Source organism: Suillus fuscotomentosus (assembly GCF_016647785.1).
Source record: "Suillus fuscotomentosus strain FC203 chromosome Unknown F5891scaffold_169, whole genome shotgun sequence".
In the NCBI taxonomy this organism is placed as follows: Eukaryota; Fungi; Basidiomycota; class Agaricomycetes; order Boletales; family Suillaceae; genus Suillus; species Suillus fuscotomentosus.
In genome coordinates, this window is record NW_024539681.1 from 20703 (window position 1) to 33698 (window position 12996).

Consider the following 12996-nt stretch of genomic DNA (forward strand, 5'->3'; position numbering starts at 1 on the left):
GTTTGCGTCACTTGCATGGCTCTCGTCGTCCTTTTTGTCGCACATCGCATCACTTTCACTGTGATCTCATTGCACATTGTGATTGCATTGTGTTGACGTCATACTACATCTGCCAGTAATGGTTTTTACCAAGTTCATATAAGTATGTCTCCGGGTCAGGCCATACTTGTGGAGGAACGATACACGCGGGAGGTTTTACGACACGCTAGAACAAAGGTACGAGTCTCAGTATTCGTTTCGAATCTCTATTAACAATTGTTTGTACCTAGAACAAAGGTACGACTAGATGTACGTCAGCGCTTGCGCTCGAACGTTACAGTGGGACTTGTACTTACGTCTCAGTATTCGTTTCGAATCTGAGACGTTTCGACGAAAACAGCGTCCTCTTATACGGTGAGTCTGCCAGCAATAGCTTTGATGAAAAATATATACTTAAAGAACGAAAAGATTGCCGACGTTGACACGTCGTCGACGTTCTCCGTTTGGAGACGCTCGCACTCGATGTGCTCTATTCTTCGGCCGTATCGTCCTTTCCTTCCTCAGCTCTCTCTCTCTCGGCCTTACTTCCCTCGGACACATCGGCTCTCAACACTCCCCCTCGAGCGTTATCCAAACACATCAATGTCCTCAACCTCTGGAGTCGGGGACGTGCCAATGGCTTCGTGAACGCGTCCGCGACATTGTCGTCACTGGGGCAGTAGATTATCTTGAAGGTACCGTCCTTCACGTGGCCGCGTACGAAGTGGTATCGCAGGTCTATGTGCTTGGTGCGCGATTGGAATTTTCCCGTCGAGACTAACGCTATAGCAGCTTGGTTGTCGCAGAAGATGGGTGTGGGGAGGTCTTGGACGTCGTAGAGCTCGCGGATGAGGAGTTGCAGGTAAAGTACTTCCCTTGCCACGCTGGTCAACGCTATGTACTCAGCTTCAGCTGTTGACAGGGCTATGATAGGCTGTTTGCGCGCGCTCCACGAAACGGGGCCTCCATGGAGCAGTACGATGTACCCGCTCATGGAGTGCCTATGTGGCTGCGATGCCCAATCGGCATCGACAAACGCCTCAATTCCTCCCTCGCTGGATCCCAACGTCAGCTCATAGTCTGCGGTGCCTTTCAGGTACCGCAGGGCGCGTTTGGTGGCCTCCCAATGGGGTCTCCCCGGATTCCTCATAAATTGCGACAGTGTTGCCACCGCAAAAGCGATATCTGGCCGGGTACTCGTAGCTGCGTACATTAACGAACCGATCGCGCGTTGATATGGTATGTCTCGCATAGCTTGGAGTTCGGCGTGTGTTGCAGGGGACTGATCTATGGAAAGGACAGTACCTGGTTCCATGGGCGTGTGCAGGACCTTCGCGTCCTCCAGGTGGAACCTTTTGAGGATCGTCTCGACGTATGCCTTCTGTGAAAGTGTCAAGGTGCGTGCTACGCGGTCCCTCGTCACCTTCAGCCCCAATAACCAGCTCAACTCCCCTAGGTCGCTAATCTCGAAGTGCGCGCGCAGCTCGGACTTAAACCGATGGATATGGGATATATGGTTGGCGGTGACGGCCATGTCGTCGACAGAGACGGTGATGACGACGTGTTCGCGCGAGGTGCGTTTGTAGAAAACGGCTTGATCTACTTTTGACCTGCTGAAGCCCATTTCATTGAAGGCTCCAGCTAGCTCCTGCGCCCACTCATATCCTGCTTGTTTGAGTCCAGGTAAGCTTCTTTTCAGCTTCAGTACCTTCCCTTCCTGACCATCCTTCAAGTATCCAGGGGGCGCTCGCATATATATGTCCTCCTGCAGACTCGCATATAGGTACGCACTTTTAATATCGACTTGGTGTATTTCCCAGTCGTGCTGAGCAGCCATCGTTAGGACTGCACGTATTGTGCTCATATTGGCCGTGGGGGCGAAGGTTTCGAAGAAATCGACCCCGTACTTCTGGCGCTGCCCATTTGCAACTAGGCGCGCGCGAAGCTTCAGCTTCTCGCCGTCCGGCCCGCGCTTTGTGGCCAGGACGTAATGGCATGGGATAAGGTTTACGCCTCGAGGTGCATCTACGATTTCCCACGTACCTAGCTTCTCGAGTTGACTGACTTCGTAATTGATGGCTTCTTGCCACTCTGCAGCGTCTGGGCCCTTCAAGGCTTGTTGGAGGGTCGGTTCTGGTTGGACGGCGGCCAATGCTAGGTGAATATGCGCCTCTTCATCCAAGAGGTCGAGTTCTGACGCTTCCAACAGGCTTTCCATGGTTAGGGCTGCCGTTTGGCCCTCATTCAGCGCCGCATAGTACCCTGGGGGTGGTCTTACCCTCGTCGACCTCGCTTCAGGAGTAGATGGTTGAGGTTGCTGGGCAGTAGACGGTTGAGGTTGCTGAGGAGTAGAAGGTTGAGGTTGCTGTGGCATGGTGATGGGCTGGACGCTACTAGGTGAGTTATTATTACCCTTGCCGCTGTTATGTTCGTTGACTACAGCAGACTCCCCCTCGTCCGGCATACCATCGGCTGCCAGGATCGGCGTGAAGGTCACATTCCTCTCCACCGAGACACGCCGTCTGCCGGGCCAATACACCCGGTATCCTTTACTTTCAGCGTCTACCCCCACAAAAACTGCCTCCTCCGCCCTCGCCTCCAGCTTACCAGCCTCCAGCATATGGACGAAGACCCTGGCCCCAAATTCATGGGCCTGCGACAAGTCCGGCTTGGACTTGCGCACCAACTCGTAGGGCGTGCTACCTGGGATCGCCCTTGAAGGTAGGCGATTCTTGAGCCAAGTGGCGTAACTAACGGCCTCGGCCCACAGGTACTTTGGCATATCTCTGCCTAGGAGCATTGCTCTCGCATGCTCGACGAGTGTCCGGTTGAGTCGTTCGGCGACACCATTCTGTTGGGGTGAGTCGTGCACTGTTAGCTGCCGCTCTATACCTTGCTGACGCAAGTATTGATCGAACTCGGCGCTCAGATACTCTCCTCCTCTGTCCGAACGGATTTTGCGCACGCGCACACCTGGTGATTGACGGGCCACCCATGCCTCATAGGACTTGAACGCGGTAAGTGCGTCACTCTTTTGTTTGAGGAACTCGAGTCGCGTCTGCCGGCTAAAGTCGTCCGTGAAACTGACATAATATTTACAGCCTCCCAAACTCGTCGTCTGCGCCGGTCCCCAGAGGTCCGTATGGACTAGTTCTCCGTATGTAAGTGCGCGCATCTTCGTTTCTCTTGGGAAGGACTGCTGAGCTGACTTAGCTTTCACGCAGACTTCACAGAACTGGATGGCGGGCGCCGGATCTATGTCTATGCCCAGGATTAGGCCCTTCTTGACTGCGTCAAGAAGGGCCGCATGTGATACGTGCCCTAGGGCACGATGGACATCATTGATGGTAAGCTTTGTCCTGGCGACGTTGGCACGATGCTTACGGTCGGACGTTACAGCGTAAAGTCCCTGGACTTGGGGTATTTCTGCGATCGTCCTTCGTTCGGGGGGAGCAGACAGTATCCTGCACATTCCTCCTTCGAACAGCACGGCCAAACCGGCGGAGGCGATCTTATTGGTGGAGATAAGGGTAAATGCCATGGAGGGGGCATATAGGACGTCTTTTAGCGTCACGGTCGTTCGTTTCGAGCCCAACGGTAAGTCCATCCTCACGTCTCCTCGTCCTGTCGCATTGACAGTAGCTCCATTCGCAGTGTATATCTTCTGCGGGGCGATCTCAACGAAGGATACAAATTTTGCCCTATCCGGGCAGAAATGAGAGGTCGCGCCGGAGTCTACTATTGCTCCTCGGCGCTCTGGAGGTACGTCCATCGATTTTGCTATGACTGCGAGGTCTGACGTAGCGAAAGCGTAGTTGTCCTTTGGCTCCGGCTCTTTGGCTACATTGGCACTTTGTTTTTGGGTGCGTCCTCCTTGTCTCTGCCGTTGATTCGGCCCCTGACCTTCTTTTCCTCCACCTTTTCGCCAACAGTCACTCTTCCAGTGGCCCTTACGATCGCAGTTCGTACAGACTGCGTCGGGGTTGGATTTTGGAGCCGAGCTCTGCGAGCTTGTGCTCCTCCCTGCATTTGTTCTCGCGGAGAGCGCACTGTTGGTCCCGCGTTTGTTGGGACGTCGTTCGGTGAGTAACCGGTGCTCGTATTCCTCTGTGATGATGGTGATGAGTTCGTAGGGCGAGAGGGGAGTTTTCGTTATCTTGGCCGCTGCGTTCATCGACGACAGTAGCGGCCGGTAGGATTCAGGTAAGGACCCTAGGATGATGGCATGAAAGTCCGTATCAATGACGGCTACCCCCATTCCAGCTAACGACTCCCTCAGGCGCAAAAGCTCTGAAAAATGAGCCTTGACGTCACCACCTTCTTCGCACCTCGTCTCCTGGAGCCTCCGTCTCAGATCTATCTGGACGAGTTCGGTTTTGCCTTCATGTATGTGGCATATTTCCTTCCAGATTTCGGACGCGGATGCTAACTTTTGGACACGTAACAGCAGCCGATCTGTGATCGTGCAAAATATTTGCTGTTTTACGAGTGAGTTCTTTTGTTGATACTCATCGGTCTTTGCGTCGAGCTCATCGATTTCTTTCTGCGTAGGTGTTGTACCATCCGGCTTCGTAACGGCCCCCGTAGAGCTCTTTACGAAAGGCGTAGGCTCTTTAGCTCGTCCATCGGTATATCTCGTAAGTCCTCGTGCACCTATAGCCGTTAACGTCCTTTCCTTGTAGGTTATCCAGTTCGAGCCATCTTCGGCGAGCTTCGGGATGTTAAAAAGGTTTGAATTGGTGCTGGGAGTCGACAAGTCCATGGAGGAGACAGGGCTCATAACCTGTGGAGGAACGATACACGCGGGAGGTTTTACGACACGCTAGAACAAAGGTACGAGTCTCAGTATTCGTTTCGAATCTCTATTAACAATTGTTTGTACCTAGAACAAAGGTACGACTAGATGTACGTCAGCGCTTGCGCTCGAACGTTACAGTGGGACTTGTACTTACGTCTCAGTATTCGTTTCGAATCTGAGACGTTTCGACGAAAACAGCGTCCTCTTATACGGTGAGTCTGCCAGCAATAGCTTTGATGAAAAATATATACTTAAAGAACGAAAAGATTGCCGACGTTGACACGTCGTCGACGTTCTCCGTTTGGAGACGCTCGCACTCGATGTGCTCTATTCTTCGGCCGTATCGTCCTTTCCTTCCTCAGCTCTCTCTCTCTCGGCCTTACTTCCCTCGGACACATCGGCTCTCAACAATACTGTCATTATGATACATCTAAACAGTACTGTAAGCCATAAACTGTGATACATTCACATCTGTTGTTATCCACTGTCCATCTTGATGTATCAGGATATATCCTTTATGTGTAGCTTCTTAGGACCATTTTAACTGGGGGTCGAATACTACAAATGGTTGCACATTCCCGGTTCCACCGTTGCATCCGCCCATCTTAAGAAGAAAGGGAGAAAGGTTTCGGAAATGTTCGCGCGCTCGCGTGGTTTTCGCGTAGCGCCATGTGGTTTTCGTTTAGATACGCTTAGATACGCTTAGATACGCTTAGACACATCGGGGTGAACGATATTTAAAAGAGGTTTATATGTTGTACAAAATGTGAAGACAATATTTAATATTTAAACTAACATAAAGATGGGTGCACGACTTCAAATTTTGGTGGTGTTTTGTGTGTAATCCAAAATATCAAATATTCACAACCATATTCCCACAGACAATACGTCAACAAACATAGGAAATATAGTCAGATTTTTCATGTCTGCTTCAACTTAAAGTTCAATTTCCATGTAAAACTTTGGAGAAAACTTGAAGTTTTACAGATGACATGACATTAAAACTCGATTTAAATGTCAAGCTTTGGCAAAACTTCGAGTTTTCTCCAAAGTTTTATGTAAGAATCAAACTTTAAATTGAAGCAGACATGGAAAATCTGATTATATTTATTATACTAGGGGTCGGCGTTGCCGATGTGGACCTTGCTCACATTCCGTCTTTTTCTAGCTCTATCGTGCTCGTTTAGTCTGGCTTCGTCCCAGGATTTCTTCTGACATCACTATATAGCTACTACTACATTGTTTCTTTCAGTGTACTGCACTATGGTACCTTGTTTTCTGTCAGACTGTCTGTCCTCGAGAAACACTTTTTCGTTTCCTCCGCGAGTCGCTCAATCCTGTTATCTTCTATCCGAAGGTCTTCGTTTGGATGTTGAAGGAATAGATCATTGTCGAAGTCTCTGAGAAGACGTATGCATTCTCGGCCGTGACTTCTGGATAGTGCGACGTATGCATTGAAGGGAGATAGGCGAAAACATGTCGTTCTTCCAATGTCCACTAAAACGTGATCAATCGTCTGTCCTTGTGCTTTAAAGTCGGTAAATGCGTAAGCTGGTGTTACAGGGAGTTGACGCCGCGTGATTCTTGTAGAAGGACCTGTGCCCATGGAAAATTTAATTTCGCAAGGTAACACTGGTATGTGCTGAGGCAGAAGTCCGTGCAATGGCGGTAAATCGCAGAAGTCGAGGTGAATGATAACAAATGCAGGGGGATAACGCAAGAATGCTCTCTTTGCTTCCACAGCGTTGCTCCCAATCTTTGGCTCTCTGGGATCCAGAACGATATCAGTAATTCTCAGTCTATACTCACTGAAAATGAAGGCACATTGATTGTCTGAGGTACTTAGCAGTTCAAATACGCTAGGTTGCATGGTGTTTCGATAGATAGATAGTAAATACGATGTTTAGGGGCGCGGCGTAAAATTATAGGATTAATTTTTATTTATTCATCACATTATTACCAACATATTAACAAAAAAGGGAGTTGTCCGAAAACGACGAATATTGGAAGGGAAGCGCGCTAGCTTCGCCCTGTGGGCGGAGCTCTGGGCGCGAGGGAGTTGCACGGTCTAAGTTATTACTTTGTTATTCAGAAAACGACAAGTATTGGAAGGGAAATCGGAGGTAGGTGATAAGTTCGCATCATCGTATCACGTTGTATGGCGTCACTGTATTTACTATTATTTGGAAATCACATAAAATGATCCATGTGAACCTGACCTTGCTTCGCAAGGTAATTTGTTGACATATTGTCTGTGGGAATATGGTTGTGAATATTTGATATTTTGGATGACACACAAAACACCACCAAAATTTGAAGTAGTGCACCCATCTTTATGTTAGTTTAAATATCAAATATTGTTTTCACATTTTGTACAACATATAAACCTCTTTTAAATATCGTTCACCCCGATGTGAGATACACTTAGATTCGCCTAAGGCCACATGGTTTTCGCTTACCTCGCTTGAACTTCTATTTGGAAACTCGCATGGTTTTCATGTATATTTCGAGCGGCGACTCAAACAACGTCACCCATTGGGAATGTTGCGCAACAACATTGGTAACTGTATGTGTACATGGCATTAAATAATGTGTTTGAGCAGGGGGACAACAGGATTTGAGTGTTTTGCCTACTGCAATTATTAGTAGTGACTGTATATGTACATAAATGGAACAACATATGATACAATTACATACAGGGAGATAACAAATGTGGTGACAGGAGATAAGATTCAAATAAAAAAAGGAGACAAAGACAATGTAGACTCAAAAACCAGAGAATGTGATGACAGGAAAATGGGGAAATGGGAGAACAGGAGACAGGAGATGGGAGACTGAGAGAACAGAGACGGGAGACGGGAGACGGGAGATGGGAGATGGGAGACAGGAGACGGGAGACAGGAGACGGGAGATGGGAGACAGGAGATGGGAGACAGGAGACAGGAGACAGGAGTAGGAAGTAGGGAGTAGGGAGTAGGGAGTAGGGATTAGCATGGGTATACCCCATGGTAACATTTTTTCCAATCACATATATTACCATTTGAAGGCACATGTACAACTTCAAAATTTTATACTGATCCATCACTCCTATGGTAATCAATTTGGAGGTATATTCCCAGGGGTACAGGGGTCTTCAGATCCAAACCCCTACCCCTACCCTCAAGGGTTTCCCATACCCCTGCTGATCCCTAGATGGGAAGCAGGGAAAAATGGGAAAACAAATACATTCAATGATACTGTTACATATTTTGTATTTTTATATTGGTCAAAATCCTGCTCAAAGAACATAGCACTGACTGATTGTATGTAGTACTATGTACTTTTATGTGGTGTGATAGATTGTACTTTGAGTTTTTTTGAAAAGCTGCTCATAAATATATTTCAAAATCATTCAAAATGCACAATTTATTAGGATGCAGCCTGAGGCCAGGAAGCCAAAGGAGGGCGTAGCCCTCCTTGGCTTCCTGTGACGAAGGAACAACACTCATTTTTCTCCCCTGAAGGAGCGCGTAGCGCTCCTTCGATTTGTGCCGAAGGCACAACGGGCGTGAGCTCGTCTTAAGAAGAAAGGGAGAAAGGTTTCGGAAACGTTCGCGCGCTCGCGTGGTTTGCGCTTACGCCGCGTAGATACGCTTAGAGCCACATGGCTTTCGCTTACCTCGCTTAAACCTGTTTTTGGAATCTCGTGTGGTTTTCTCGCGTGCGCTCGCTAAGACTAAGACTAAGACTAACATTAAGACTAATTTAAGACTAAGTAAGAAGAGTGTAAACGAACAAATTGTGTGAAAGTCCGAAAATACTGCCAAACGCGATATAGTGGACAGTGATCCTCACGCTTACTGCGCTGCGTGTACAACACGGACAAACAACTGACTTTTCCTCTCATGGGGGAAAGGCATCGAGAATAACAAAAGCAATAATAGAAATTTGATTACACTTTTGGTTACACAAATCATTACACAACTTGGCTGCTGCTTTTGAATAGCGTTCTTGAGCTAAATTGCCTTCCCCTGCAGCCAAGTTTAATCAAGTGTGATATATACACTTTTTGTGGGTTTCATTTCTTATCAATGATGATAGAAATGACTTATTGATGAATTCAGGCAAAATTTGCATTTGATAAACAACCGTTTGAATTTAACAACCATGGATGGATATATACCTATTCTGTGAGTTGCTGAGATATTGCTATGCATAAGGTGCATGATGCTAATGTCTGCACGTACTATTTAGCAATCAAGATCAAATAACCCCCGAACGCGACCGTCACTCACAATGTGAACGCGACAGACTCAATCGACTTCAGATGACATCTCCTACAAGGCGCAATCGTCGCCATGCTGCCCATGATAATCAAAATAGGCCTCCGCATCCTGTACCTCAGCCTAATTTTGTGCCGGCTAATGAGCCCCAAGCAGGGCCTGTTCCACAACCTTTTGTGGAGCAACCTCCTCCCTACTTTCGATATCAACCACTACCAGTCGAGCAGTATCCTGGCTTGCCACGAAATGCAATTGCGCATGTGGAGCGTGCTCATCGACATCCTCCAGTGGATTATAATGCACGCTTGAATGAGCAAATGAATGCAGCTCATAATGATAGACGCCGTCGACGTAATATTCGTCGGCAACAGGACAGAGAGGAGATAAGACAGCAGGCACAGGCAGAACTCATGCAGCCTCCACAGATGCTTCCGATTCCTAACCAGCACATTCAGCCTGCTCCTCCTGCTCCTCCTGCATATGGCCCTATTCATTATGAGGGCGCTGTTGGTCCTCACAACTTTGATGATCCACTCCGCTACTTTGTGCCTAATCATGCTCCACCTAGACCTGCATTACCTGAACCTGATTATCATCAGTTCAATATTCAGTTTCAAGATCATATTAATGCAGAGCAAAGGGAACATGAGCGCATTAGAAATGACTTGCTTCAAAGGCAAGCACAGGAGGAATTCCGTCGAAATCAAGTGCAGCTGCAATTACAGCAACAAGAGGCTGAGAGGGTCCGTAGACAGGCTCAATTGCAGCAGCAGGAGGCTCTCCACCTGCAGCAGCAAGAAGCTGAGAGGATTCAGAGATTGCAGCAACAAGAAGTTGAGAGAATCCAGAGACAGGCTCAATTGCAGCAGCAGGAGGAGGAGCTTCACAACAGACAGGATCAGGATCGTCTCCGAGCAGCTCAACAACAAGAGGACCAGCACAATAGAGAACTGCAGGATGCTCAGCGAGTACATCAGGAGGAAGAGGAGGCTCAACGCCGGCGGGAACAAAGGATACGTGAACAGGATGAGCGTCTTGAAGAGGCTTTCCGTGAATATGATGATCCAGCATCTCAGGAGCAGCATGTTGACGATGAAGAAAGAATAAGAACCCAGCAGCAGGAACGCCGCCAGCAGCGTGAGGCAGAGGATGACCAGCATGTCAATCAGGTGGTTCATATTCCTGATGGAGCCCGACCTTACAGTGAACCAATTGACCGCAACACTCTTGGTCCTCTTAATGTAGAGTGTCGTAACTGTCATGCCAAGCACTTTGCATCCGAAAGGCTCTCCAACTCCTCTCTACGTAATCTTTATTAGGATGCAGCCTGAGGCCAGGAAGCCAAAGGAGGGTGTAGCCCTCCTTGGCTTCCTGTGATGAAGGAACAACACTCATTTTCCTCCCCTGAAGGAGCGCGTAGCGCTCCTTCGATTTGTGCCGAAGGCACAACGGGCGTGAGCTCGTCTAAGAAGTAAAGTACGACGGTTTCGGAAACGCTCGGGCGCTCGCGTGGCTTTCGCGTATTTCGAGTATTTCGCTAAGCTTGCTTAAACCTGTTTTTGGAAATCTCGCGTGGTTTTCTCGCGTGGCTTTCGAGCGCCGACTCACTTGCCCATTAGAGCAGCGCACACAAGTATTTTCCTTATTGTAATGTAATTGTTTATGTTACATGCATACAGTAAATAATAAAATTGAAAATGGAACAACATGATATAATTTTGCAGACAGGGGGACAACAAATATATGTGGTGACAGGAAATGAATGAGAAAAGGTTGTGAAAAAATAAATAAAAAATAGAGAAAGTAGAGACTCGACAACTGGAGAACAGGAGATAGTGAGGAGGCAGGAAAATTGGGAATGGGAAACAGGGAGAATGGGAGGAGATAGGAGAACAGAAGATGGGGAGGATGGGAAAATGGGAAACAGGGAAACAGGGAGATCGGGAGGATGGAAGATGGGAAACAGAGAGATCAGGAGGACAGGAGATGGGAAACAGAGAGATCGGGAAGATGGGAGACGGGAGACGGGAGACGGGAGACGGGAGACGGGAGACGGGAGACGGGAGACGGGAGACGGGAGACGGGAGACGGGAGACGGGAGACGGGAGACGGGAGACGGGAGACGGGAGACGGGAGACGGGAGACGGGAGACGGGAGACGGGAGACGGGAGACGGGAGACGGGAGACGGGAGACTGGAGACGGGAGACGGGAGACGGGAGACGGGAGACAGGAGACAGGAGACGGGAGACGGGAGACGGGAGACGGGAGATGGGAGACGGGAGACGGGAGACGGGAGTAGGGAGATGGGAGTAGGGAGATGGGAGCAGGGAGCAGGGAGTAGGGATTAGCATGGGTATACCCCATGGTAACACTTTTTCCAATCACATATATTACCATTTGAAGGCAAATGTACAACTTCAAAATTTTATACTTATCCATCACTCCTATGGTAATCAATTTGGGGATATATTTCCAGGGGTACAGGGGTCTTCAGATCCAAACCCCTACCCCTACCCTCAAGTTTCCCATACCCCTGCTGATCCCTAGATGGGAGGCAGGGGAAAATGGGAAAACAAATACATTCAATGATACTGTTACATATTTTGTATTTTTTACATTGGTCAAAATCCTGCTCAAAGAACATAGCACTGACTGATCTTATGTACTATTGTACTTTTGAGTTCTTTGAAAAGCTGCTCATAAATATATTTCAAAATCATTCAAAATGCACAATTTATTAGGATGCAGCCTGAGGCCAGGAAGCCAAAGGAGGGCATAGCCCTCCTTGGCTTCCTGTGACGAAGGAACAACACTCATTTTTCTCCCCTGAAGGAGCGCGTAGCGCTCCTTCGATTTGTGCCGAAGGCACAACGGGCGTGAGCTCGTTCAATATAAGGTAGGCGTCTTGCGGATTCTACGAACATCACATGATGTGACATGAGTGTGACATGTCAATGCTAACTACGCCGAGTGGATGCCGAAGAGGATAAGTAAAGTAAGGTAGATGTCGAGCGAATGGCGAGGAGGATAAGTGAGTAGGTAGTACTGTAGAGTGTGCATATACAAATGCAGACATTAAAACACTTTATGTGAGATATATACCAATGAAAATATGCTAAAAAACTTAAATGGAGACTTGATCAAACTCTCGCATGATGGACTCTGGAAGAACGTGATGGCCACGGTACTTTTTGATTGCCCACGCTGCTTGGACTCCGTTCAATCCCTTCTGATAGGCATCAATGAACCGAAGGGATCTGTTTGTGAAGCTGCGTGAGAATTAATCAAGATTTAATAGTCCGATTACATGAAAACTCACCGCCGCATAGATGGCATTGGCACAGCATCATCAAGTGATGTAATCACATTATGCTCCAGAACGGCCTCTGATGATGACTGATCCTTCATTCGATAAAGATGCTTCGCGAAGCCCCAACACTGCTCAATAAAGTTCAATTCGCAGTGGAATTTCGGCAAAAAGATTACATCAAATCCCCGCGCTCGGCAAGGCCATATAGCTAGAATGATACATCCAAACTGGACTATAGCCCTAAAACTGTGATACATCATTCAGTCTAATTATCCATGATCCAAATAGATGTATCCCTTGGTGGATCCCAAATGCTATCATACACAGCCGCATTTTTCGCATTTTTGAAACTCAGCTCCAGGATATATTCCATGTGTGGTAATTCACAAAACATACCCATTTTGGTAGCCTGCAGCCTTCTACATTATTCCCACACTCCGCATTTTTTGTATTTTTAGCTATACTGTGCCTACATCAGTTAAAAATAGATTGCTTCTCATATTAGGGCCTCCCCACATTATCCCCACACCGCATTTTTAGCCACCTACTGTGGGAATTTCCCCACTATTCCAAAAACATCACTCATTTTGGGAATCTCCACAATATC

At 47.8% G+C, this 12996-nt stretch overlaps 2 protein-coding genes across 2 annotated transcripts; one reads left to right on the forward strand and one right to left on the reverse strand.

Annotated features, from left to right (window-relative positions):
• Window positions 1-5930: 5930 nt before the first annotated feature.
• Window positions 5931-6738, reverse strand: F5891DRAFT_1074504 (uncharacterized protein). The gene is made up of 2 exons (XM_041363357.1): window positions 6641-6738; window positions 5931-6582 (listed from the first exon to the last, which is right to left on the reverse strand). Exon 2 carries the CDS (start codon window positions 6420-6422, stop codon window positions 6078-6080), a length of 345 nt encoding a protein of 114 aa, XP_041217300.1. The 5' UTR covers window positions 6423-6582; window positions 6641-6738; the 3' UTR covers window positions 5931-6077.
• A 2224-nt stretch (window positions 6739-8962) lies between these two features.
• F5891DRAFT_1198922 (uncharacterized protein) lies at window positions 8963-10397 on the forward strand (the record flags this gene model as incomplete). The annotated part of the gene is made up of 2 exons (XM_041368692.1): window positions 8963-8985; window positions 9050-10397. The coding sequence occupies 2 exons, from the start codon at window positions 8963-8965 to the stop codon at window positions 10395-10397; spliced, it is 1371 nt and encodes a 456-aa protein (XP_041217301.1).
• Between the last annotated feature and the right edge of the window lie 2599 nt (window positions 10398-12996).

Excerpts from the sequence above, each read along its gene's own strand:
- F5891DRAFT_1074504 (XM_041363357.1), bottom strand. The coding sequence starts at position 6,422 with ATGGGCACAGGTCCTTCTACAAGAATCACGCGGCGTCAACTCCCTGTA.